Source organism: Mus pahari, chromosome 8 (assembly GCF_900095145.1).
Source record: "Mus pahari chromosome 8, PAHARI_EIJ_v1.1, whole genome shotgun sequence".
Classification (NCBI taxonomy): domain Eukaryota; kingdom Metazoa; phylum Chordata; class Mammalia; order Rodentia; family Muridae; genus Mus; species Mus pahari.
This window is the reverse complement of record NC_034597.1, coordinates 11302678-11328978: the sequence shown is the minus strand read 5'-3', so window position 1 is coordinate 11328978 and position 26301 is coordinate 11302678. Positions and strand designations below refer to the sequence as shown.

The 26301-nt window shown below is 44.4% G+C and overlaps 1 protein-coding gene and 1 pseudogene across 2 annotated transcripts; one reads left to right on the top strand and one right to left on the bottom strand.

Annotated features, from left to right (window-relative positions):
* Nucleotides 1-20828: 20828 nt before the first annotated feature.
* LOC110325802 lies at nucleotides 20829-21621 on the top strand (annotated as a pseudogene).
* A 566-nt stretch (nucleotides 21622-22187) lies between these two features.
* Nucleotides 22188-22673, bottom strand: LOC110325900 (ubiquitin-conjugating enzyme E2 C-like). Of its 2 annotated transcripts, XM_021204064.1 has the most exons (2): nucleotides 22538-22673; nucleotides 22188-22465 (listed from the first exon to the last, which is right to left on the bottom strand). In XM_021204064.1, the coding sequence occupies exons 1-2, from the start codon at nucleotides 22671-22673 to the stop codon at nucleotides 22188-22190; spliced, it is 414 nt and encodes a 137-aa protein (XP_021059723.1). The 2 variants fall into 2 exon arrangements, with proteins under 2 accessions (XP_021059723.1, XP_021059722.1); XM_021204063.1 differs by having other exon boundaries at nucleotides 22188-22673.
* Between the last annotated feature and the right edge of the window lie 3628 nt (nucleotides 22674-26301).

Sequence of the window (26301 nt, the reverse complement as noted above, 5' to 3'; positions counted from 1 at the left end):
TGTGTGCCGCGTCATTTCTTGCTGGCGGGAAGGTAGCGCGGGACAATGGTGGAGATCAGGTAGGATGAACACGTGTTCACAGTCAGGGTGGATACCTGTCTAGGGTTGTTAGAATTAGGAGCCTGGAACCCCGGCTTAACCAAGCCTGGGTCTTGACGCAGTGTGCCCCTACATAGGCGTTGCAAAAACTGCTTAGGAGGGAAAGCTTTCAAAGAGACTGGCCTTCTCTGCCAGCTGCCATCGGATTCATATATACGTGAATAGGACCACAGTGATGTTTAACAGCTCTCCACACTAGGATTACACTTGCATTTTCCATTCTGAATATGTATGGTCTGCCTCCCTGACTTCATTATAAGTTTTTGAAGGCAGGCACCCAGTGTATTGGGGATTATTATTTGCCTGGTGATGGAATGAAAATAGTTTCCAGGAGACTAAACACATGGAAATGAAGGACAGCCAAAGCAGAGTACATGCTTTCTGCCTTTGTCTATGCTCTCGAGGCTCCTGAAAATAATTCATTAAAAAATTTAATGGTTGATGCATAATGATCATTTTTAAACCATATAAGTCAGGCACACTAATAATCGCAATACCCAAGAAACTGAAGCAGGAGAGTCATGAGTTCAAGGCCAGGGTAAGCTACATAGTGAATTCCAGGTTAGCTTGAGCAACATATTAAGACTCCATCTCAATCAAAGTATTTTTTAAAAAAAAAAGAGGGAAAAAAGGAAGGAGGGAGGAAGAAGGGAAGGAGGGGTGAGTGAGCAACCCCGTATGTCACTGAATACCTTCCTTTTAAGCAGTACTCAGGGTGTGAGACATTGGCTACCCTCTGCAGTACAAAGCTGCGTGTATAGCGAGATCATCACCGTTGCTTTGCAGTATGATGAAAACTGCACAAAGTACTCAACCAGAGAAGTCATGATTTCAAATTATGAATGCCCAGTTGCCACCTCTTCCCAGAAGGGGAGATGAACCCTCAGGGGAATGACAGTTACACTTGGCTGAAGTCAGTGTCTCCCTGGGTCCTGCAGCTCCTGGCTATGCAGGCAGCATCCTCACTGCTGATGTCTGTAGACTGTATCACTCCTGCCCGCCTCACTCTCTTCAGACAAGCATCATCCTCACCCGAGAAGTACGTCTTACTGATTAGCTACAAAATGGAATGAATTCATCAGTGAAATATTAAAAGGTTTGCATAAGTTAGATAAATCTGCAAGACATAGACATTGCCAAAGTCTCTGAAAACTGTAAATAGACACCGTTCTTCCCGCTCGTCACCACCCTCTTACCACTGACACCGTTCTTCCAGCTTGTCACCACCCTCTTACCACCGATGCAGTGTGGTTTGATGTTTGATGAGCACAAATCTATCTAAGCAAAGAAACAGTTTTATTTCTAGGTAAGCATTGTAGAAGAACCAGGCCTGGTGGTGCAGGCCTATCATTCCAGCTTCATAGAAGGCCGAGGCAGGAGGACCTCAAGTTCAAGGCTTGTGTGAGCTACTTAGAGAACACCTGTCTCAAAACAAAGAATCAAAAGATATCTGTAGATCTATTTCAGTACATGCATGCATTATCTGGCATGCATGAGGCCCACTGTCCAGCTCTTAGCACCCCTATCCACGAAAGATAATTAAGAAGCTCTATCTGTTTCTTTTGGTCTCAGGATGAGTGGCAGCATCAGAAAATCAAAAAAAAAAAAAAGAGAGCAGATGCTCTGAAGACATCTTAGGAATATTTCCTATTTGTTTTAAAAAACATTTTCCCCCCTCAGGCTGGATACCCACTGCTGCTGGGTTTCCCTGCTTCTAAGTGCTGGGATCACAGGCGTGCACCACCGTCAGCTACAAACATGCTTCTTTTTAGGGCTAGAAGTTAAACACTTTTATTTTTGTTGGACATGGGTAACTACTCAGCTCTCCAGCAGTAGCACAAAGACAGCCTCAGATAGGCTCCTGACCCCGCCTGGTCTCCAATACAGCCTGATATCTAGATATTAGAAATGGAGTTTCGTAGTGAAAGTTATTGCTTTTCTTTTCATTCTTTCTCAATCTTTTAACTATCTAACAACCATTCTCAGCTCCTAGACTACACAAAAGCAGGCTAGGGTTGGTCTGTTTGCTAATCCTGAGCAGAGATTAATAACCTTATAAACAAGTGATAGCTTTCATTCTTGTCCTAAGTTTCCTGGGGAGCAAAAAGCTCTACGTCAGATACCAAAGCCCAGGACCAATAAAAACACCTCATCTAAGGTCTCATAGTCAATCTAGAAAAAAAACCTGCTCCCTTCAAGCCTGGCCATGGACTGCCGCAGCTAGATGCACTCAGGTGTGTAGAAAAATTGAGATTGTCATATCTCCTTTTGTCCTGCAAACTTTGGTTTCATAAAATGTTGACAAGAACTGTTATCTCCAGGTTAACGATGAATGCCCTGGACACTGAGTGCTGGCCTCTCTGTGTTGCCCTTGGCTCTGGTACGTGATTAGCGCTGTCTTCTTCCCATCCCAGACTCTACCTCGTCGGTCTGAGGTACTCAGTGTCTAGTTTGAGTACTTGCTTTTGTGAGTTGAATCTGTGATTCGGAATCAGGGTAGAGGCTATGGGAAAGTTCCTTTTCAAGAGAAATTTCAAGCAGATGGGATGAACTGGGGGAGAAGCTGATAGAGAATGGAGAAACCGCCTGGGTCCTCCCAGAAAGAGGCCTCCTCAGTACTTTGGGCCTGAACACTGTGTACTAGAGGGTGAGAAGAGGGTGCCCTGCAGAAGCAGGTGCTTGGCGCTTTCCCCTGAGCCTTCCTGGGTTTCGCTGCACTGAATGAGGCCCCCTCTGGCTCTGACTCACCATGTCTTCAGGCATCCAGCTCCCTGCCTCTTCCCAGTTCTGCCAATACGAGCATTTCGGGGTTCCTGCCCCTAACACCTGTCTCCACTCCCATTGCAGTCATCCGTTTGAAGTAGTGACGCTTATTTCCAAGACCAAAGCTGGGTTCTTGGAGTGGAGACGAATGCAAATTAAACCAGAAGGTGCCACACTTCTGTAATGAATCAAGTAACATGCATCTATGGTACGCGTTCAAATGCATTCTATGATTAAGACTCTACGGTTACTCTTGTTTAAGTGTGTTGTGAAACACGGATTCACAAAGTGCAGGCGAGTGTGCGGATTTGTATAGGCCTGTTAGGACTCAGTCCTTCGACACCTACCGTAAGCTCTGGAATTGTTTCCTTTCATTGCATAGTCTCTTATGAGGGCTATGTCCTGTAAGAAGAAGACGTCTTTGGGAACAAAGTCTAATGACACTTGTGCATGTCCTAAAGGAGGCCATTACTTGTTAAGAAAACATTAATGAAGAACATCCTTACTTTGAGGATGCAGTCACCAACATAATGATGAGAAGAGTGGATGAACTGAATACCCAGCGACAGAGGGAAGGCCAGCCTGAAGTGCAAACTTAACAGGGGGCTTATTTCTCTTACAGTGAGGACGAAGGGAAGTGAATACAAGATGTCTACCATTTATTTTCTCCTAGGAAGTCTGTTCTCCTCCCAAAGCTCTATCAGGAGCCATGTCCACTCCATCACTAACCGCTGAGGGGCGGGGGGGGGGGGAATGACTTAGGTAAACAAACAGAATTCGCAGTAACGCAGGGAAGTTGATGTCCTGGGAAGGCTGGAAGATTATATATTTCACAGGGAATTACTTTAATCATTCTACTTTGAAAACAGAACTACTTCTCCAGTCATTTAAAAAACTGTGTCAAAAGAGCCTCTGCTGTTCCGCTGGAGGCAGCTGCAGATGCTGGAGAAAAAGAATTAAGGAATCCAGACCCACTCCTCTACAAGTGCCAGTGCCTCCGAGGGCGAGGGCACGTTTGATCTCCTCCTCTTTCCTGTTTTCATTGTGCGTTTAAAGGGATAGCTCAAGTTCCCCTTTGTGCTTAGAGGTACGGGGACTGTGGGAAGGAGTCCCATCCTGTGAGTGTACCATAACTTCTCAGGACTGTTAGAGTGCATGGGTGTTTCCTGCTCCAACACAACCCGTGTTTGGTGAGTTGGGTCTCAGAGACCTGGTGCTCTGAGTGGACTGGGGTAGGGAAGGGAAGCGCCTGGTGCCTGTGTTTGTATACTTTTGAATTTCTGTCAGATTTGCTCTATAGTTGTCCCTGAATTTTTCCTTAAACAGTTATATGGTTTGTCTTGGCACTTGTAAATATTTAATAATTGGTTCTTCAGAGAAAAAGAGTACTGATTTATGACATTTACTGATTTTTTTTTTGTAGTACAAACACAGTAAGTTCTTAGTTTCTATGAATTCCACTTCCCCATATTTAACCAATTATAGACAACAACATCTGAAGAAAATAACTGTACTGAAGGTGTACAGAGAGACATTTTATTGTCTTTATCTGTTTTTATGTTTTATTTATTCCTTGAATGCTTCATATAATATATTTTGATCACACTCATCTCCTTTCCCAACTCCTGGAAGACCTCTTCAACCACCCAACCTCATATTCTATTTCACTTAAAGCACACACACACACACACACACACACACACACACACTCACACACATCCATATCCACAATATATATATACACACACAAACACATACATACACACACAAAACCAAAACAACCCCCCAAAATGAGAAACAACATCATCAACAATAACACCACACACACACACACACACACACACACACACACACACACACACAGAGAGAGAGAGAGAGAGAGAGAGAGAGAGAGAGAGAGAGAGAGTTCAATTTGTGTTGGCCAATTATTCCTGAGCACGGGGGCTGCCTTGCAATGTGGTTGAGACACCTTGTGTCACTTCATTGAGGAAAACACACTCTCCCAGCAGCCATCAACTGTCAATAACTCTGTGACTAGGGGCAGGACTTTATGCCAACATCCCCTCCCCCATACATACTGGTATTCCATCTGGGTTGAGCCTTTGCAGATCCCGTGTGTGCTGCTGTGACAGTCTCCGAGTTCTTACATGTGTCTACCTTGGTTTTTCTAGAAAACATGGCTTCCATGAGGTCATCCACCACCTCTGGCTCTTACAAGCTTTGTCTTCCTCTTCCACATAGACCCTGAGCCCAGAAGGAAGGGATACGATATAGAGACTCCCATTAAGGGATGAGAATTCCAAAGTCTCTTGCTCTCCACATACTGACCAGGGCGAGTCTCTATGTTACGGTTACCATCTATCTACTGCGAGAAGATTCTCTAATGAGGATGGACAATGTCCTGATCAATGGGTCATTGGGAGTCATTTTACTACGGTGTCCACGTAGCAGAATAATAGTGGTAGGTTCTTTCCCAGGGCCCATGGCACTGTCAGTGTGGTCAAGAATCTGGCACTACATAGGCCATGAGCCCTAGAGATAATTTGAAGTATGACAGGCGATATGTGTAAGTTACATGCAAACACTATACCATTTTATATAAGGGACTTATCATCTACAGAGTTTGGTGTTTGCGGGGTGTGCGTGTGTGTGTGTGTGTGTGTGTGTGTACACATGCTCAGGAATCAATATCCCATGAATACTGATGGGCAATTATTGCAAGATATTTGATCACACTGTGAACCCTGAGATTATGTTATTTACTCGAAAACCTGTTTTGAGTGGTGGTGTGGCTCAGTCTCAGCACACTTAACCCAACAGCTTTCTGCTTGAATACTGCAAACGGGATAAAACAATGTCAGCCATAGGGTGAGACGTAGAACAAGCAACCAGCCGACAGGAAGCGAACAGGGGATTCCTGTAGAGAAACCTGTAGAGACTAAGAAGGAATCAGGAAGCCGGATAGAGAGACACACAGGCTGTAGAAGGGAGGGACCTTGAGTTGGAAGGAGGTTGGGTGTGAGAGCAGGGTTGTGAGAGCTTCCTGGTGACAGGAGGAAGCTGAGGAGGAAGGTCAGCCGGGTGCTTTCTCTGCTTCTCTGAGCCACAGGCTTCCACCCCAGCATCGGGCTCCCAAGCCTTCACTGGTAAAATCGAATGATTGAGATTTTGTTTAAAAGCAACATGTAATGGACTAAACTCTTTCCTGGCTAACTCTGAGCCACCACCCTGGGGTGACCGGATGGAGAACTCCTAAACCCTACACTGCAGTGACTCCTAAGGGCTTGACCTACAAGTTTGTTCTTGTGTGTTTACCATGTTGTGAAAACACCATTATTCAATAGGAATCAAGCTTCAGATTTTGATCTCCTCCTGGGCCAGGGGTAATTAACTATACCAGTAACTCTCTTGATGCTAGGTAGCAATAGTGAGCCCCAGTCAGCTGGACAGTCACAAAGGGGACAGACAGTGCACCATAGCTGAACTGTTGACTTCTGTAGGGTAGGTGTAAGGGATGCGTTTTCAACCTACTGTGAGCTGACCAGGACAATCCAACCCGAAGTCTAGGAGCTCTGACTGTGTTCCTTCTGTTATGTAGGCCCAGGTGGAGGGCTGACTGGATCCCAGTTGTCCTCTCAGCCTAGGACATGCTTTCTGTGGAGAGGTTCAGCCCCTCTCTCTGCTGCTGGGTTAGCTTTCTTTGCACAAAGTCTTACTGGGCTCGGCTTCACATGTTCAGTAGTCTGCTTTATTTAGAACTGCTTCACAGTGCTGTAGTTCTCCCTATACTTTGTGTTCTATTGTATTTCTTTCCCCTTTCTCCTTGTTATTGTTAATTTCAGAGTTGAAGTCACCTCTTACCAAAACAGACAGCTCACACCATCAAAGGACTTGCTTTTTCATTGGAAATCCTTTGAGGGTCAAAAGTGACAATGTATTCCATGGTTTTATTTTTGTTACAAAGGTTTAACATGCTCTTTATGGTACACTAGTAAATATACCTTAAAAAGGAAAAAGAATAGACCAAAATATAGCCATAATCCAGACACACAGACAGACAGTCAGACAGACAGACAGACAGACACACAGACACACAGACACACACACACACACACACAGACATAGGCAGACAGACACATAAACACATACACATACAGACACACACACACATACACAGACATAGGCAGACAGACACATGCACACATACACACACAGACACACACAGACACACATACATACACAGACACACACACACATACACACTCACTTTCTGGCTCTGCATAGTCTGTGCTTGTTTCTCCTTGAGAATCTCAGTCTTTGTACTGCTCATGCGGTGGGATAGGTCTTGGCCCAGCTGTGACCTGGTTAGCTCTTCAAGCTTTCACTCTCTCATTTGGAGGGGTGCCCTGAAATTATTCAATTGTTCCAGGCAGATTGCTTCCCAGACTGAAGGGAAAACCCTACCAAATCCAGACACTTGAAGTCCAGCCATCTGAGGCTCATATAAATACAAACTCCAAAAGGCAAAGAGGGGCATCTTCCTTTGACATGGCTTAGAGTCCCACTTTTCAACAACAACAACAACAACAACAACAACAACAAATGTTTTTGTGTTTTGTTTTTGTTTGTTTGTTTTATTGAGACAGGGTTTCTCTGTGTGATTGCCTTGGTTGTCCTGGAACTCACCTTGTAGGGGATTGGTTCTCCTCTCTCTGTGGCTGCTCAAGTTCCTTAAATCAAATGGCATGTCATTTGCATGTAACCCACCCACACCCTCTTTTATACCCTAAGTCCTCTCCAGAGTATACAATGTATATGCTATCTAAATGGCTGTTATGGATCTGGGGCTCTATCTCAGTGGCATACTATCTAGTGTGAACAAGTCTAAGAGTTTTGACCCACAGCACTTTGTGTAGAGAAAAAAAATCAAGGTCACAGTGATACTTCTAATATAAACATGACACCTTGGGACTTTTGATTTTTGCAGTTATTGAAATTATTATCTCCTGATTACTAATATGGATGTTTTAAGCATCTTTTATCTTTGAAACAACAGCCAGGTTTCAGGAGATACTTAAAGAAATCTGAAGAGTCAAAGCAGAAACAAAAGAATGAAGGAAAACATTACTATATAAAAAAGTCACTATAATTAACACCCCTGGATTCTTTTTTGTTTGTTTGTTTTTGTTTTTGTTTTTCGAGACAGGGTTTCTCTGTGCAGTCCTGGCTGTCCTGGAACTCACTCTGTAGACCAGGCTGGCCTCGAACTCAGAAATCCACCTGCCTCTGCCTCCCAAGTGCTGAGATTACAGGTGTGCGCCACCACTGCCCGGCACATTCCTGGATTCTTAAGAGACGATACCGTCTCCTTAGGACTCCTGCAAAGAAATCTTACTCTGAGTTCTGGTTAGGTTTCTGTGCCCTGATAAACACGATCAAAAGCAACTTGGGGACGGGGGACAGTTCATTTCATCCTACAGCTTACAGTTTATCATGAAGCAAATCAGGGCAGGAATTGAAGGCAGCAGCTGAGGCAGAGGCCATGGAGGGCGCTGCTTACTGGCTTGCTCCTCGGGACTTTTTCAACCTGCTTTCTTATCCAACCCAGGATCACCTGCTAAGGGACGTCTGTTCCACAGATTCTCCTACAGGTTAATCTGAAAGAGAAACGTTCCCAATCGAGGTCCCTTCTTCCCAGATGACCCTAATTTGTGTCAAGTTGACAAAAACCAAAACCAAAACCAAAAACAAACAAAACAAATCCTAACCAACACATTTATGTTCAGAACTTTCATTGTCAAGTAATATGGATTCTGGGATTTTAAAACTACAGATGTGTGACATGCTAAAACGAGACTGACTTAGAAACACTAAAGAAGACCCAAACAGAATGAAGAGCTTAGAGTAAGGATGATTTAAAAATAATAAACCAGCCGGGCGTGGTGGCGCACGCCTTTAATCCCAGCACTCGGGAGGCAGAGGCAGGTGGATTTCTGAGTTCGAGGCCAGCCTGGTCTACAGAGTGAGTTCCAGGACAGCCAAGGCTATACAGAGAAACCCTGTCTCGAAAAACCAAAAATAATAATAATAATAATAATAATAATAATAATAAACCAAATTAATTAAAGATGTACAGTTCATCAAAAGAGAGTCAGCTCAAATCCCATGATGCTCCAGGGTTCAAGAGCTAGCAAAGAGTGCTTAACACCTCCCCAGGCCATAGACAGACCCCTTAGAGAGCGGCAGCTCCTGTAGAGGTCAGAGGTTGGTGTTCCCAAGGCCGATGCTTGAAGGGGCATGCGCCAACTGCGTGCGCAGCGCTTTCATTCACAAAGCCGATTTGGACAAGGACTGAGCAGTGGAGACAGTCTGCATATTTTTAAGCAGATGCTGCTGCTCATGGTGGACACTGGGAAGCGGGGCTGCTGCTAGAGAATGTTACTAAGGGTCCTAGGAATAGCTCCTACCCGGAGCTCGCGTGGCTTTGGCTTTGTTCCCTTGCTGTATTGCTGGAGGGTCTCTTCCTTTAGCCTGTCTCCCTTGCAGCTCCTAAAACATTTGCCTCACCCCTGTACAGGATTCCACTCTATTTAGAGAGCTCCTGGTGTTTCCTGGTAGCTGGTGATTCATTTTTCTCCCTTGTATCTTCTTTGTGGTTGGAGCTTTGTTTACCACCAGCCCCCAGAGAACAAAAGGTGCGCTTTTTTTTTTTTTTTTTGGCTGGAACCTGAGCTGGACCATTGCACCCCACACAGGTCAAGACCCGGGGGCTCCTCCAGCTTGCTTAGGTTTTCCTGAGTATTCTGAGATAAACGCTAAGGGTAGGATACTTTGCTTTCTGACTCAAGTGATGTTTTAGTGATTCATCCGTTATCTGAGATTTCTAGTAATAGTCATGTAATCTGAATGTTTATAAGATAAAACCTAAGTCACCTGCTCATTTTCAGAGCTGGAGACATGCCTTCTCATGTCTACGGGCCCAGTAAGATGAATATTGCTTGTACACTATGTTTGAAAGGCTGCTATGACAGAAGTCGGCTCCAAAGAAGCTGGGTCAGAATTCAGTTCTAAGTTAGGAATTCTGTCTTCTCAGTCCTGTCCCCAAACCACAGCTAGATCAAGAGGAATTTTGGTTGCATCTTATTTCGCCAAACAGAATTGCATCATTTTGGGGGGAATCAGAAGGGTGAGGAGGTGTGTTAAGCCAGAGTCATGCTTGCCAAACAAACGTAAGGCCTTCAGAATCACAGAATCGCAAGGGCACTACCCAGCACCAGGAGAGAAAAACCAAAGTCCAAGGAGTCAGTTGTCACAGCAGTGACAGTGAACCCGTGTTCCCCAAACAGCTTACTAACTCTGTCAGCCTGGGGGGCAGAGGGGGGTGGGGTGTCTTTCTTACTGTTCCACACTCTGTCAGCCTGGGGGGGGGCAGAGGGGGTGTCGTCTTTCTTACTGTTGCACACTCCATTCTTCTCGCCTCATTCCTGAAAGCCGCCTTACCACGGCTTCTTCCGCAGCGTGGCTCTGATCCACATGCAGGTCTCTTCCAGGTCAGAACTGCGCTTCTGTAGTCAGTGCTGCATCCATGGAACTCACTCCACTCATAGGCTCTGCACAGTCTGCAGATGAAAGGACCTACCTGAGTCGTCTCCCACATGGCTTCCATCGTCTGGAAGGCTTACACAAGGTCCTCCTGCCATTTAGGGACAGGTTGATACCTCATCGTCTGGAAGGCTTACACAAGGTCCTCCTGCCATTTAGTGACAGGTTGATACCTCTTCTTCCACGGCTGTCATCCATCTTCCCTAGGGGAAGACGGACTCCTCCCTCCCATCTCCCAGCACTGTGCGTGTGGACTTCGCTTTGCCTGGTGTGATACTGTAGTTAATTATGAACATTTTGCTCTTTCCCACTTCACTGTAAATTCCTTTAAGCTGGCTACGGGACTTGTAGCCAGGATCCTATTTATAGCTCTAGCAGTTACTCATTGAGACAATGTTAAAAGAAAAAAAAAAGTTCTGTTGAAGCAGGCTGAAGTTGACTATTTTTGGAAGCCCAACAGGATTTACACAGAGAATTCTAAAGAGGTGAAATTTGGCATTTTCTGTTTCTCCTCTGATAATTTTAGGTACACTCAAGGATATTTTTATCTCTACACTATGCCATAGATGAAAACAGGGAGGGCCCTCTTTTCCTGTTTCCTTACATTATACTCCATGTAAAGCTCAAATAAACATGTTTCTTAAGTAGCTTGTGCGGAGGAGGAAACCCTTTACCCCGAGCTGCAGGGGCAGAGACTGATGCGCTGGGGAGAGAAACCATGGCATAGCCGTAGAGGGGGTAAGTTCCCCAGTTACAGGCTCAAACCAGCTCCTTAAATAGGAAACACCCTCCAAGGAACAGTTGCCAGGCACCCCTGCCTGCTATTAAACCTCTGAAAGAGCCAGCCCCAGGAGCACAAGCCCTGAGCCTGCTCTGGACGGCCCCAAGTTCTGTCGATGTGCCCCTGGAACCCGGTGGTATTTACACGTACCAATCTTCCCCAGCAGTGAAACAGACTGGCCATTGAGGTGAGTCCCTCCACAGGCTGGGACGCCACCCATCCAGTTACAGGGTGTGGATCAAATTAGCAAGCATGTGGTGTGTGTTAAAGCCGTTCTCAGTCTCTGGACTGGTAGCGTCTGGGGTTAGAGAAGGCTCATTCTCAGGCCCCACCCCAAAGCTGGCTCCTTGATCTGGGGAGCGCCTTGGTCCTCCTCATACACAAAATGGAGCTGGTCCTGGGTTAGCTGATTGGGGAGTCTCTCCTCATCCTACCAGCTCAGTGTCCCAAATAAAACAACCCTGCTTGCCCAAGGCAATGCGGGCCTCTGAGCCTTCTCTGCTGTCTTCACAGAACTCTAAAGCTCTTAGGACAATGGCTTTAAGTGCTGTGAAAGAGGTGTGCCAAAGGGAAACAGGAGGAAAGGCAGAGACTCTCCTGACAGATCTTAGAAACTGCTCTTAAGCCCTAAAGAGTCTTGAGCTGCATACATGTCTTTCTCTGTTATTTCGTCCTGTTTGTCCATTTCTACCTGACACTAAGATGAAACGGAATGAAGGCAGCAATGTGAACCAGGTCTTCAGAAGGCTGTTCTTGGTGGCGGGTACGGTCCCTGGCTGGCAGAAGACCTCTGGCGCCCTCTAGGGGACAAACTGGAAAAAGTCCCTTTTAGGTCTCAAGTCTAGGTAGGCCTTTCCCTGGAGTGACAGGAAAATTTCATGGTTAAATTTATAAAATTAGCATCACCTACTAATAAGGAAGCTTATTTTAAAGTGATTCTTTTGTGCACATATACAATTGATCATTTGGTAAAGATGGAAGCAAATTTGCGAAGTAATGGTTTTTACACCAAGAAATACTGGCTGATGGTCAGCAGGATGTGGAGCATCTTAAACTTTTACAGAGTTGATCGATATTTGGATCGTATAATCGTCAATGCTGAGGATACTGCTTCACTTAAATATGTAGTACATATGACAAAAAATATAATTAGGGCTACTTTGAAAATTATATCCTAAACCTAAGCCCCTAAATCCGAGAGAGAGAGAGAGAGAGAGAGAGAGAGAGAAAGAGAGAGAGAGAGAAAGGGAGGGAGGAGGGGGACGAGAAGGGGAGGGGGAGGGGAAGAGGGAGGAAGGAAGGAAAGAAGGATGGGGGGAGGCAAAGAAAGGTGCAAGTAACATGGAAAACAGGACCCCATGTCATGAATCAAGGGCCCCGGGAATCTGGGAAGTACATTTTGAAGACATACTTCTAGACAACCTTCCTGCTCAGTGGCCCACACAGTAATTTCCTCTAAAACTTCTTCTGGGAGATAGATGCGCGACCGACACAGATCAGGATGAGTTGGAGCCAGGTGGGAGACCGTCTGCGGGCTATCCTCCCCCTAGCGGAGGGTCGCCGACAGTACAGCCGGTACAGCGGTTTCCATGGGTATGCGGAGACCTGATATTTTACAGCCACATGTCCTACATTTGCTTGTGTTGGGTCCTTCTGTGACTAAAATACTGGAGAAAAACGTTTTTCACTTGTTTTCGCCTGCCTCCGTTGCTTCCCGAGGGCTCCGCTAAGTACTCCCTTCTTCTAAGTTAGTTTTCTCTCACCACCAGATCATTTCAGATGTCCCTGGCTGCTGAAGACATAGCCATGGTACACTGTCCTTTGCTCTCGGTCTTTGATGAGAATCACTCTACACTGCAAACCCTGTTTGGTAGGTCTTCCCCAACTGCAGAGAGCTGTGAGAACGGGAACTCCGTCCACACCTTGGGCACAGAGCCGCGAAGGGGCTGCCTCACCTCTATCTAGGGTTAGCCTTGACTGGGAGCATCGTTCATCCTTCCCTCTCCCACAGAGAGATGCAGGTCAGTTCAGCTCTTCCCTTACTTGGAGCCTTGCTTTTCTGCTGTACCCTCTACTCGCGAATGCGTGGTTCTTGAGTAACTATGGACCACCGTTTGTGCTGACAGGAGCACCTACCTAACCATGGCTCCAAAGGAATTTGCTTGGATATAAAAATTCCCCACTAGAATTCAAGTCCCATTCCGGCTTCGTTTCCTTCATGTAGGAGCCATTGTGCATTAATTTTGTGTTTTGTGGAAAGGAAAGCTAGGCGTTTTGCTTTGTTTTCTCCGTATGCTGGAGATTGAATTCGGATCCCGCATCCGTCAGCTAAGCACCCTATCACAGAACTACTTCCTTTGTCTTTTTCTCTGGAGACAGGCTCACTAAGTTGCCCAGGCTGGTCTTGAACTCACTCTGTGGTATAAGCTGGCCTTGAACTTGTAGTCTTCCTGCTTCTGTTTGCTGAGTAGCTGGTATTTCAAAACTGCACACCAGCAGGCCTTTTCTTCTTGAAAAGGACTTGTGACCACCTAAGGCTGGGCATGGGTGTGGTGGACTTAGATCAAACTCTTTTGTGGTAACTCTCCGAAAGGCACTTAAAGTAAAATTTTCTATTTTTTTCTGACTTTTATCTAAATATCAGAGATACAGTGTGATTGAAATCATGCTGAAAGATTTATTTATTTTTATTTCATATGTATGACTGCATGGTACCTGCATGCTGTGATTGGTGCCTACAGAGACCAGAAGAGAGTTCCAGATCTTCAGAACTGGAGTTGTGAGCCACTAAGGGGGTGAGTGCCTTTAACCACGGAGCCATATCTTCAGTCCCTTGAGAACATTTTATTTATTTATTTCATATCTATTTTTTAGTTTTTTGCAGTTTTATTTTTTATTAGATATTTCAAATGCTATCCTGAAAGTTCCCTATATCTTCCCCCACCCCTGCTCTCCTACCCACTCACTCTCCCTTCTTGGCCTTGGTATTCTCCTGTACTGGGGTATATAGAGTTTGCAAGACCAAGGGGCCTCTCTTCCCAATGATGGCCGAATAGGCCATCTTCTGCTACATATGCAGCTAGAGACACCAGCTCAGGGGGTACTGGTTAGTTTATATTGTTGTTCCACCTACAGGGTTGCAGCCCCCTTCAGCTACTTGGGTACTTTCTCTAGCTCCTCCATTGGGGACCCTGTGTTCCTTCCAATAGCTGACTGTAAGCATCCACTTCTGTGTTTGCCAGGCACTGGCATAGCCTCACAAGAGGATGCTATATCTGGGTCCCTTCAGCAGAATCTTGCTGGCATGTGCATTAGTATCTGGGTTTGGTGGCTGATGATGGGATGGATCCCCGGATGGGGTAGTTTCTGGATAGTCCATCCTTTCATCTTAGCTCTAAATTTTGTCTCTGTACCTATATCCTTTCATGAGTGTTTTGTTCCTTATTCTAAGGAGGAATGAAGTATCCACACGATGGTCTTCCTGTTTGGTTTTCTTGTGTTTTGTAAAATGTATCTTGGGTATTCTAAGTTTCTGGGCTAATATCCGCTTATCAGTGAGTACATATCTAGTGACTTCTTTTATGATTGGGTTACCTCACTAAGGATGATATCCTCCAGATACATCCATTTGCCCAAGAATTTCATAAATTCATTGTTTTTAATAGCTGAGTAGTACTCCATTGTGTAAATGTACCACAGTTTCTGTATCCATTCCTCTATTGAGGGACATCTGGGTTCTTTCCAGCTTCTGGCTATTATAAATAAGGCTGCTATGAACATAGTGGAGCATGTGTCCTTATTACCAGTTGGAAGATCTTCTGGGTATATGCCCAGAAGAGGTATTGCTGGATCCCCTTGAAAACATTTTTGTCTCAAAGTGGAGAGGAAGTTTGATGTAGACAACCATCAGATTGTACAACTGGTTAAGTGTGATTTTCAATCATACCTCCGTTTCTTATTAACTTGAGCAAATGGTCAAACTTGATCTGGCAGAAGGATTGGAGGCAGGCACAGTTCTTCAGAGGAAAACGGCAAGTAGATTAAAATATTCCTGAGATAATAAACTATGAACTCTTTATATATCACAATTTAGGGATAAACTCCAGCAGCATTTACAACTGTATCAGGAATGAAAATCGAACCCAAATACGCAAAAAAGAGTGCCATTAAACTCTAAGTTGGAGACATCTGGAGTCTGTTGGGTTGCAGGCTCATCTGGATCCAGACATACCGATGGCATTCTCAGACCTCTAGCTCCAAGCCCTATATAAGCTCTTAAGAGCAGCCCAGTCTCTTATTCCACAAGCTTAGAAATCAGAGGCAAACAGAAACCAGTACCTGTGGTCCACTGGAGAGGGATGAGGTCAGAACTCTGTACAGGGGATGGTGAAAAGCCATTTTCTACAGAAGTGATGGGTAGTTGTTTAACAGAAGCAGAGCATATGCAATCTGAGTAAAACCAAGAGATGCACACCACAGTGATTCAGGATTAACTGCACTTCTATTGTCTTCTGTTTTCACCCCAATGCTGTTCCTTCCTATTCCTGAGACCTCCAGGGATCATTCTCTGATGCTTTATTAGTGTATCTGTGTATATATTTACAAATTATGATAATAATCACTAATGAGTTTCCCTTGCTACATGCCCACACTGTGCTAACTACGCTACATTACACCGTTCCCCCTCACTGCCTCAGTCCAGTTTGTTTACATACATGTAGTACTGGGAATCGGATGCAGGGTTTCTCACATGTACTAAGTCCACGTTCTAAGGCTGAAATACCCCCCCCCCCCAATATTTTAGTTTTCTTTATTCTTTTCAGGTTTTTTTTCTCCACTTGGGATAAGAAAATGTAGTTTTTGGTTTATAGTATGAGAGCCTACAGTTCCTCATGAACAGTGAAGGCGTGACAAACTGACGGGGCTGGGTCTGCAGTGGTGGGAACACAGGGCTGCTTGTTCACACGATGGTGGTCAGGCAGGAAGCAGAGTAATTGGAATAGGAGCAGAGTGGCTCTGACCCTCAAGGCCAACTCTCCACCTTGGGAACTCGGGCCCTCCAGCTTGATCTTTACCTTCTAAAGGTCTCTAAGCTTGAACAGTGCCACCAGCTGGGGACCAAGTGCTCAAACACGTGAACCTATGGGAGACATTTCACATAAAAGCTATATATCATTCTGTTCCTGACCCCCATGGACTCACGGCCACCTCACAACGCACAGTGTATTGAGTGGAACTTAAAGATCTTTGTAGTCTGACATTATTCAAAAGTTCAAAGTCCAAAGTTTCTTCCGAGACTCAAGGCAAACACTTAGCTGTGAATGAATGATTGGAAACAAAACAAACAAACAAAACACTAAAAAACAACCCAAAAAGTAATAACTTATAGACAACAGCTTGGCTTGACACTCCCTTCTAAAAGGAAGGAACAAAACCTTAAGAGAAGAAAGACTAGGTCAAGGCAGAACTGAAACCCAAGACGGGAAAGCCCATCAGACCCAGAAGCCCCATGCCCAGCATCTTCCGATTGTGGTTCTATCACTGAGGCTTAAACGGAGTTGATTATCGATGCCCCTAAAGCTCTGCTCCCGAGGCACGTGTAGTTTTTCTTTTGGGCCAGCTTTACTACACTCCTGTAGTTTCCTCAGTGAGCCCCCTGTTCCTGGCGTTTACAGCACCCCAGAGTCCCCACTTTGGCGTAGTGTTCATGCGCAGTAGCTTCTCAAGCTCTCCCGCATACTGCCTGATTTTCTAGAACTTCGGTAAAAATCTTGCGATCCCATAAAGACATGTTCTACACGTCTACAAATCTAGGACCATGTGAGGGGCACTGCCCATTTCAGCCGCTAGCTCAAGATGTAGCCGGGTTCCATTTCACTGCCGGTTACAGGAGCACCTCTGAGCTTCTGGCTAGACATGGGAAAACTGATCCCTCCGTCTTTCAGCTTGAGGAGAATGCCGGGAAAGCTCTGTTGGTTTAGGCATTGGCTCAAACGGCATCGTTTTCCACGTCTTTCTGCTCTACATTTTTACCTTTAATTCTCACTATAAACCTCATTAAATGTGGTCAGTAGTGATCATTTTGTGCAGTCTTGGAATTCCTTCTGCTATGTTAATTCATCTTTTATTTTTGAGTTTAGTTTTGCTCAAAATTTCAAGTCGAAAGAAGAACGTAGCCAGTTTTTTTTCTTTCGTTTTGCATTTTTCTTTTATTGAAAATTTTTTTTTCATACAGTACACTCTGATTATGGTTTCCTCTATCCAACTCCTCTAAGATCATCTTTCCATCTCCTTCAATATGAACACACACCCTTTCTATCTTTCCTAGAAAACTAATAACCCTTTAGAGAATAGTGATAAACCAGCCTGCTTCCAAGTCAACTTGAAAAAATGTTCATTTTTGTTTATGATTAAATATGTTTTTCAAGGATTGGGCTATACCCCACAGGTAACCTTAACTTAAATGGTTCTGAATGACTTGTTCCAGGAATGGCAAACATGCCCTTTTTTTCTAAAAGTAATTATGACCGCCTGTTGTTATGACCACCTGTTTGATATGACCACCTGTTGTTATGACCACCTGTTGATATGACCACCTGCTGTTATGACCACCTGCTGTTATGACCACCTGTTGATATGACCACCTGTTATAACCACTTTGTTGTGATGCTCACCTCACAACTACATCTTTGTCTCAGGAAATTGTTATGATCAACTTGTTATGTTTATGTTCTGTCTCTGTAACCTCACGTATTTGCCTGCCAAATCCCCATTTGGAAATTCCCTACTCCTGAACCATAAAAACCTTGCTTTCACCAGTGTCCAGTGCTGATCTCTAGAACCCCACCTTTAGGGTGATACAGCCTGTGGGTATGAGTAAAGAAATCTTGCTTCAATGAACTGTTTACTGTTATTTGACCATAATCTGGGTAGGTGGCCTTTATCCTTGCATCTGTGGGAATAACAAATAATAATAAAATAAAACAGATAAAACAAGAACAAAGCAGATTAGGACAAAACCAATAAACGTAAGAAAAAGAGTCAAAGAAAAAGCATGGAAACACATATAGATGCAGAGACACACATTTGCACAGGAGTCCCATTAAAACACAAAACCAGAAGCCACAATCCATAAGCAAACATCTGTAAAACTTTTCTTTTAATGTCCTGATAAAATACAGGACACAGATAAAATCCAGGGATGTTGTTGACTTTGTTTGTTGCTGGCCATCTACTCCTGAGCATGGGTCCTGCCCTCGAGAGTGGTTTATATCCCCAGTGAGACAACCTTGTATCAGATTCAAAAGACACTCGGGGACAAATGGCTACTGTGGTGCCTTTTCAGGCTCCAGGCTCCCTGAGTATCACAAGTACCAGTGGCTCCTCCCAACTTTTCTCACCTGTCTTCTACTCTAAGCTTCTCCAACTCTTAAGCACCCCTTGCCCAGCTTCCTATGTCCTTAAAACTCTACTCCCTTGGTTCCCTCTGTCTTAGTCTCCCTTAGTCACACTCTCTTTGGTTTCCTCTCTTGCTCTCCCCACGTTTCTTTCCTCTTGCAGCCAGGTCCAGTGTGCTGGCCATGTTCAGCCTGTTATTTACTCTCTCTGTTCTAGACTCTTCAAGATGCCTCTGGTTGTATTTTCCTTCATACCTACAAGAAAAACCTTCCCCTCAACCATGTATTAGAGCAGTCATGTCATCAGTTTATACACTCTGAGAAAATGAAGTTTTCATTTACAAGTGATCAGTTGGAGATAGCTTCTAAGTTTGGGATGGAGGCTTGTGTCTACTTGTCCTCTCTGTACTGGGGCCATAGCTGGTGCAGACCTGTGTGGGCTCTGTGCATGCTGCCACAGTCTCTGTGAATTCATATTTTGTCCACTCTGATGTGTTTCCAGGGCCTTATCTTCTTGGTGCCCTTCATTCTCTCTGGCCCTTAAATTCTTCCGACCTTCTCTTCTGCAGAGTTCCTGGGCCCTGGAAGGGGGAAGGATTTGATAGAGCCATCCCATTTAGGCCGGAGTGTACTGAGGTTTAGAGGTTCTCACTCCATGCACACTTGTCTCCCAGTGGGTATCTGTATTCACTCCCATCCACTGCAGAGGAAGCATCTCTTATAAAGGCTGAGGAAGGCATTGATTTATGAGTGTGGCAGAATGTTTTTAGGAGTCATTTTATGGCTAAATTTCTTTAGAATTTGGTTTTACCCTAGATCCCTGGCCTATCTTGTTTCAGGTTTTTGGTCACCCATGAAGTATCAGGGATAGGTTCTACCTCCTGGAGCTGTCCTTCAGTCAAATCAGACATTGGTTGGTTACACCCACAGCTCTGTGCCACCATTGCCCTAGTACATCTTGCAGGTAGGTAGGTTGTCATTGTAGATCAATTTGTGATGGCCTGTATATGCTTGGTCCAGGGAGTGGCACTATTAGAAGGTGTGGCCCTTTTGGAGTAGGTATGGCCTTATTGGAGTAGGTATGGCATTGTGGGTGGGGGGCTTTAAGACCCTCATCCTAGCTGCCTGGAAGTCAGTATTCTGCTAGCAGTCAGATGTAGAACTCTCAGCTCCTCTTGCACCATGCCTGCCTGGATGCTGCCATGTTCCTGTCTTGATGATAATGGACTGAACCTCTGAACCTGTAAGCCAGCCCTAATGAAACATTGTCTTTTTATAAGACTTGCTTTGGTCATGGTGTTTGTTCACAGCAGTAAAACCCTAACTGAGACAGGTTTGTAGCTGGGTTGGTTTTTACTTTTCTCCTTTGCTAATATGTAGGATACCTTCTGGTGTCTTGAACCCAGTCTGTAAGTGGTGAAGGTTCTGCAGTTATGCTGCATTTTTCTCAGGGTCCATCATAGTAGGGTTGCTGGGCTCTAGTGGGCACATATTGTTCTGGCTATTATCAGTTTTGTTTTTATGATGGCTTTAGGCAACTAGGGTTGGGATGAGTGTAATTTAGCTGCTAGTATCTGGTCTTGTGTTTGTTGAGTGGGTATTCTGTTCCTAGGCTTGCCCTCCTCTCTGGATCAAGTACAGTGTGGTGGCTGTGGGTTGACTGGTAGAGAATGCTTCTGAGAGTCTTCCAGGTGTGGCCACTGAGGGTCCATGTAGAACATGTTTCTAGGTATTAGGAGCTGTGCTGAGGAGGAGGGTGGGTTAGAACTGTAGGGTATGTGTGTGTGTGTACTGGAGGGAGGAAAGCTGTATCTCTCACCAGAATTCTCATAGTCCCCTGGTAATCGAGGCTTAGAGGAAGAGGCCAGTTGACACAAATAGACCAGAAACCTTTCTCTATCTGGGTACATGTAACAGAGCATGTTCAAGAAAACTGTGTGCTACAGAAATGTGGAGGAGATAGGTACTATATAAATGACCTTTAAAGAGTCATGAGATGGAATCACTTATAAATGGCACCCAAACAGGATTCAAAGTCTAAATTCCAGGAGGAAGAATGAGTGCTGGGCTTTCATGGGCCTCTTCTTTATGAAGTAAAGTGTGTAAAGGACAAGCAAGTGAAGTGAGTGATCTGTTACAGTGGCTGAATGGGTGCAGTGAAGCACTTCATCTGTTACAGTGGATGAATGGGTGCCAGAAAGCAGGGTGCTCAAATACGTGGGCACCAATTTGCAGAAACAGTAAGAACTTAAAAGGCCAATCAGGAACAATATGCAGAGGGCAAGATGAGAGGGGCTGCTCCAGGGAGGAAGACATCTGGTCTGCAACAGAAAAATATTGAAATGGAAACGACAACAGCAACAACAAACAACAACAATAACAACAAAGAATATGCAGAAAACACCTGAAAATGGAGATGGTGGCAGTGCCAGTGAGATACCTCAGCCTCCTGGGAAGAAGAGAGCCCGGATAGATCCTACCATTGAAAACAAGAAACATTCATGAACAGAGTTGAAGTTAAAGTGAGGATTCCTGAAGAGCTGAGACCCTGGCCTGTGGATAACTGGGGCTCGTTCCCTAGACAAAAGCAGCATTTCATCTTCCTGCCAAGAAGAGTGTGGGTTCCCAAATGATAAGGAGTACGCTGTTCATGAGGCTGTGGCAGGGATGAAGGAGTACTTCAATGTAGTGTTGGGCACTCGGCTCCTTTACAAACTTGAGAGACCACACTATGCTGAAATCCTCGCCGATCAGCCGATGCACCCATGTCCCCGGTGTATGGAGCACCACATTTACAGAGATTATTTGTGCGAATTGGAGCGATGTTGGCCTATATACCTATAGATGAGAAAAGCCTTGCTTTATTACTGAACTATCTATATGATTTCCTCAAGCACCTGGTGAAGAATTCTGCAACTTTGTTCAGTGCCCATTGATTATGAAGTGGGTCCTCCCGAGTCCCATCGGAAAGCCGTGTAAACAGTTTGGTTCTTAGCCCTTCTCTTGTACAATTGATGTATAACAGAGTTGATGCTTGTTTTCTGTTTGATTTTAAACAGAGAAAATAAAAGGAGTAACTGTTCCTTTTTTCTTTCTTTTTCTCATTTCAAAGTTTCCACCAGTGTATCCACAGAGGGACATGCCGTAGTGTTTGCCTAGTTGACAAAACTGCTTTTGAATGCTGGTGGTTCTGTTCCTTTAACACTGTGCACTTTTATAAGATGTGCTAATGCTCCATGACACAATGCTCTGATTCCTAGTGCCGCAGTTCACTTCAGTGTATATAACTGAACACTCATTCATCTGGGCCACCCCTTTTTTAATACAAAAATGATCAATGTGTATTTATTTAATATACATTGTTAAGGGTTCAAGCAGACTTAATTTAAAAAACAAAACAAAATAAAAATAGCAACATAGCTTAGAAATCAAGGAGAAAGGACAGATAGTCTAAGAATAAAGGACGACACAAAAGAGGGGCTGACAGCTTGCATCAGGGATCTTGGCTGGAGGCCTGCTTTGAATAGATTTCTTGCAGGTACTTCTTAAACTCTGTGGGAGTTCTCCAGAGCTCCGCAGCGTGTGCTCAAAGGGCTATCGATGTTGGGTTCTCCTAGCAGGCTCTGGATAGAGAGCAAGGTGGTCCTGACATCATATAGTACAGACCACTTATCCTTGAGGATGTCCAGGCAGATGTTGCCCTGGGTGTCCACGTTGGGGTGGTAGCAGGGTGTGAGGAACTTCGCTGTGGGTGCGTTGTAAGGGTAGCCACTGGGGAACCCTAGGGAGAGTTTATACCTCAGGTCTTCATATACGGTGCCGGCTGCTCCGTGGATGGTCCCAACCCATTTGAACAGGTTGTCTGACTCAGGGAAGGTGGAGATTCCTTTGCCACCAGACGTCGTGAGGATCTTCAGTTCCTGCTGTAGCTGCTTGCCCACAGGGCCCTGGGCGGCACCCCCGCGGGGCTCGGCTCCTTTTTGAAACGTGGCAACGTTGGCAGCAGCTGGGTTGCGGTTTTGTGAGGCCATTCCAGAGGCCTTTTTTATTTTTATTTTTTATTTTTATTTTTATCTTTTTTATGGTGCTTGAAGAGCCTGTCCTTTGCAACAAGTCATCCATGTCGTTCCTTGGGCATCTTATCTTTGCTCGATTATTAAAGAATGGTGACTTGTTTTCATTTTTTTTTATTATTTTCTTTATTTACATTTCAAATGCTATCCCGAAAGTTCCCTATACACCCCCCCCCCCGCCCCTGCTCCCCTACCCACCCACTCCCACTACTTGGCCCAGGCCTTCCCTTGTGCTGGGTCATATTAAGTTTGCAAGACCAAGGGACCTCTCTTCCCAGTGATGGCCGATTAGGCCATCTTCTGCTACATATGCAGCTAGAGACACCAGCTCAGGGGGTACTGGTTAGTTCATATTGTTGTTCCACCTACAGGGTTGCAGCCCCCTTCAGCTCCTTGGGTACTTTCTCTAGCTCCTCCATTGGGGACCCTGTGTTCCATCCAATAGCTAGCTGTGAGCATCCACTTCAGTGTTTGCCCGGCACTGGCATAGCCTCACAATAGGCTGCTATATCAGGGTCCCTTCAGCAGAATCTTGCTGGCATGTGCATTAGAATCTGGGTTTGGTGGCTGATGATGGGATGGATTGCCGGATGGGGTAGTCTCTGGATAGTCCATCCTTTCATCTTAGCTCTAAATTTTGTCTCTGTACCTATATCCTTTCATGGGTATTTTGTTCCTTATTCTAAGGAGGAATGAAGTATCCACACGATGGTCATCCTTCTTGGTTTTCTTGTGTTTTGCATAATGTATCTTGGGTATCTAAGTTTCTGGGCTAATATCCGCTTATCAGTGAGTGCATATCTAGTGACTTCTTTTGTGATTGGGTTACCTCACTAAGGATGATATCCTCCAGATACATCCATTTGCCCAAGAATTTCATAAATTCATTGTTTTTAATAGCTGAGTAGTACTCCATTGTGTAAGTGTACCACAGTTTCTGTATCCATTCCTCTATTGAGGGGCATCTGGGTTCCTTCCAGCTTCTGGCTATTATAAATAAAGCTGCTATGAACATAGTGGAGCATGTGTCCTTATTACCAGTTGGAAGATCTTCTGGGTATATGCCCAGAAGAGGTATTGTTGGGTCCTCCGGTAGTACTATGTCCAATTTTCTGAGGGACCGCCAGACTGATTTCCAGAGTGGTTGTTCAAGGTTGCAATCCCACCAGCAATGGAGGAGTGTTCCTATTTCTCCACAACCTCGCCAGCATCTGCTGTCACCTGAATTTTTAATCTTAGCCATTCTGACTGGTGTGAGATGGAATCTCAGGGTTGTTTTGATTTGCATTTCCCTGATGACTAAGGATGTTGAACATTTTTTCAGGTGTTTCTCAGCCATTCAATATTCCTCAGTTGAGAATTCTTTATTTAGCTCTGTACCCCATTTTTTAATGGGGTTTTTTGAATTTCTGGAGTCCAGCTTCTTGAGCTCTTTGTATATATTGGATATTAGTCCTCTATCAGATTTAGGATTGGTAAAAATCCTTTCCCAATCTGTGTTTTCATGGTTTTTGTATTTGTGTCTAATGCACATTTTAACATGATAGACACAATGCATCATGTAGCTACAATTTTATGGAAAAGTCAATCTTGTAGGAGTTGTTTTTCAGATATTCAATAATTTTTTTCTTTAAATAAATAAATAAAGAAAGAAAGAAAGAAAGAAAGAAAGAAAGAGTTACAAGACTTAAATATATGTCTTTCTCTAGCGCCACGGTCCATTATCAAGAAAATTCCGGCAGGGACACATGGTAAGTTACCAAAAATAGAGATCATTTGTTAAGAAAAGAGAAAGACACTTCTGAAAATGAGACATTGCCAGCATTTTTTTTAAACCAGTGTCCCTTCAAGGTCCTCCTGGATTTGTCTGTCCCTTTTCTCTCTGGAAGTATCCTTTTTACAGCCTTTGGGTGTATCTTCTGCCTACCTGACTTTCCTCTAAGCACTTAGTTTACAGTGAGAGTAATGGTATTAGTTCCAGAAGTCCTGGTATCTAGCTCAGATTCACCAGTGATGGACTCCATAGTCCTCATCAGTTAGGTAAGAAGTGTATATGCATACGTTCTAAGACCAGTTTGCCCATCTTAGGAATGGCAAGACACCAAAGCAGACCTCTAGGAGTCTATAGAAAAAGAAGTTTGAGCCTGAGGGTCATTCTCAAGCGATTTCCAAACTTGAAAATCGCTTCTATTAGGGACAGTAAAAGTTCCCTAAGCTAAAATGGTCTTGAGAAAGAAAACAAAGCCAATGGCCTCTTGTCTCAAAGTTTGCTACAAAGCTATATCTATGAAAACATTATGGAAGTGTCAAGAGGACAGAGGTAGAGAGCAATAAACAAAGTAGAAAGGCCAAAAGAAATTAAACTGTCATTATGACTCATGCTCACACAGCGCACCCCAGTCCTCACTGAAAAAGCGGTTTCTTGTAGGACATGGCAGTTTGCACAGATCTACAACTGCTCAAGGTGCAGAGAATAAGAGACTGTGGAATGCTCAGCCCTATGTGGGACATCTACATCATACTTGCTCCTCTCTGTGCTCAGGGATCATTGAGTAATTGGGTAGAGCGAGCATATGAAATTATCAAGGAGCTAATAAAGCATGAGAAAGTGTGTGTGTGTGTGTGTGTGTGTGTGTGTGTGTGGCGATTTAAGCTGCCAGAATTGTGTTTGTATTATACCAGAGAAAGGATGATCTTTTAAAAGAATATTGGGGAAACTAGATATCTATGTGTAAAAACAAATTAAACTGGACAGTTATCTTACTCCATACACAAGTCAACTCAAAATAGATGAAAGGCTGACATGGCACACACTTTTAACCCCAGCTCTCAAGAGGCAGAGGCATGCAAATCTCTAAATAGTATGTTACAGGTCTGCCAGAGCTACACAGTCATACCCTACATAAAGAAGTAAGTAAGTAAATAAACACACACACACACACACACACACACACACACACACACACACGCACACGCGCGCGCGCACACACACACACACACACACACACACGCACTTAAAGACCCCAAATGATACACCTCTCAGAGAAAAACAGTAGGGAACATTTTCATAATATTGGTCTTAGCAATCCTTTCTCACATTTATCTTGTGGTGGAGAAAGAATAATGGAATTCAGGTCAGAAATCCTGGGCTGCAGCTCAGGTTTACTATCAGCTGTCTCCAGGACCCTCATTTTCTCACCAGTAAGGCAGGAGGACTCCCAGGCAGTGAGACTGAGAACAGACAAGTGGGGCTATGTCACAGCAAGGAGCTTCGTCAGAGCAAAGGAGACACAGAAGAGTGAAGCAGCAGTTCACAGAATTAGAGAAGATATTTGCAAGCCATCCATTGAAATGAGATAGGTAAAGAAAATTTTTACAGTAGTTAGAAAAGAAGTAGCCTTTAAAAAAGGTCATAAAATCTGAAATATATCATTAAAGAAGGGAAGCAATGAAAACAATGAAGGGACCATGAAATATACCAATAAATCAGAGGATTGGAAATGAGGATATATGACCTCACATTTGTTAATGTGGTTGTCAGAAGAAGAGGAGGAGGAGGAGGAGGAGGAAGAGGAGGAGGAGGAGG

What these genes read in the sequence shown, in the direction of transcription:
- LOC110325900 (XM_021204063.1), bottom strand. Translation starts at nt 22,673, where the DNA reads ATGGCCTCACAAAACCGCAACCCAGCTGCTGCCAACGTTGCCACGTTT.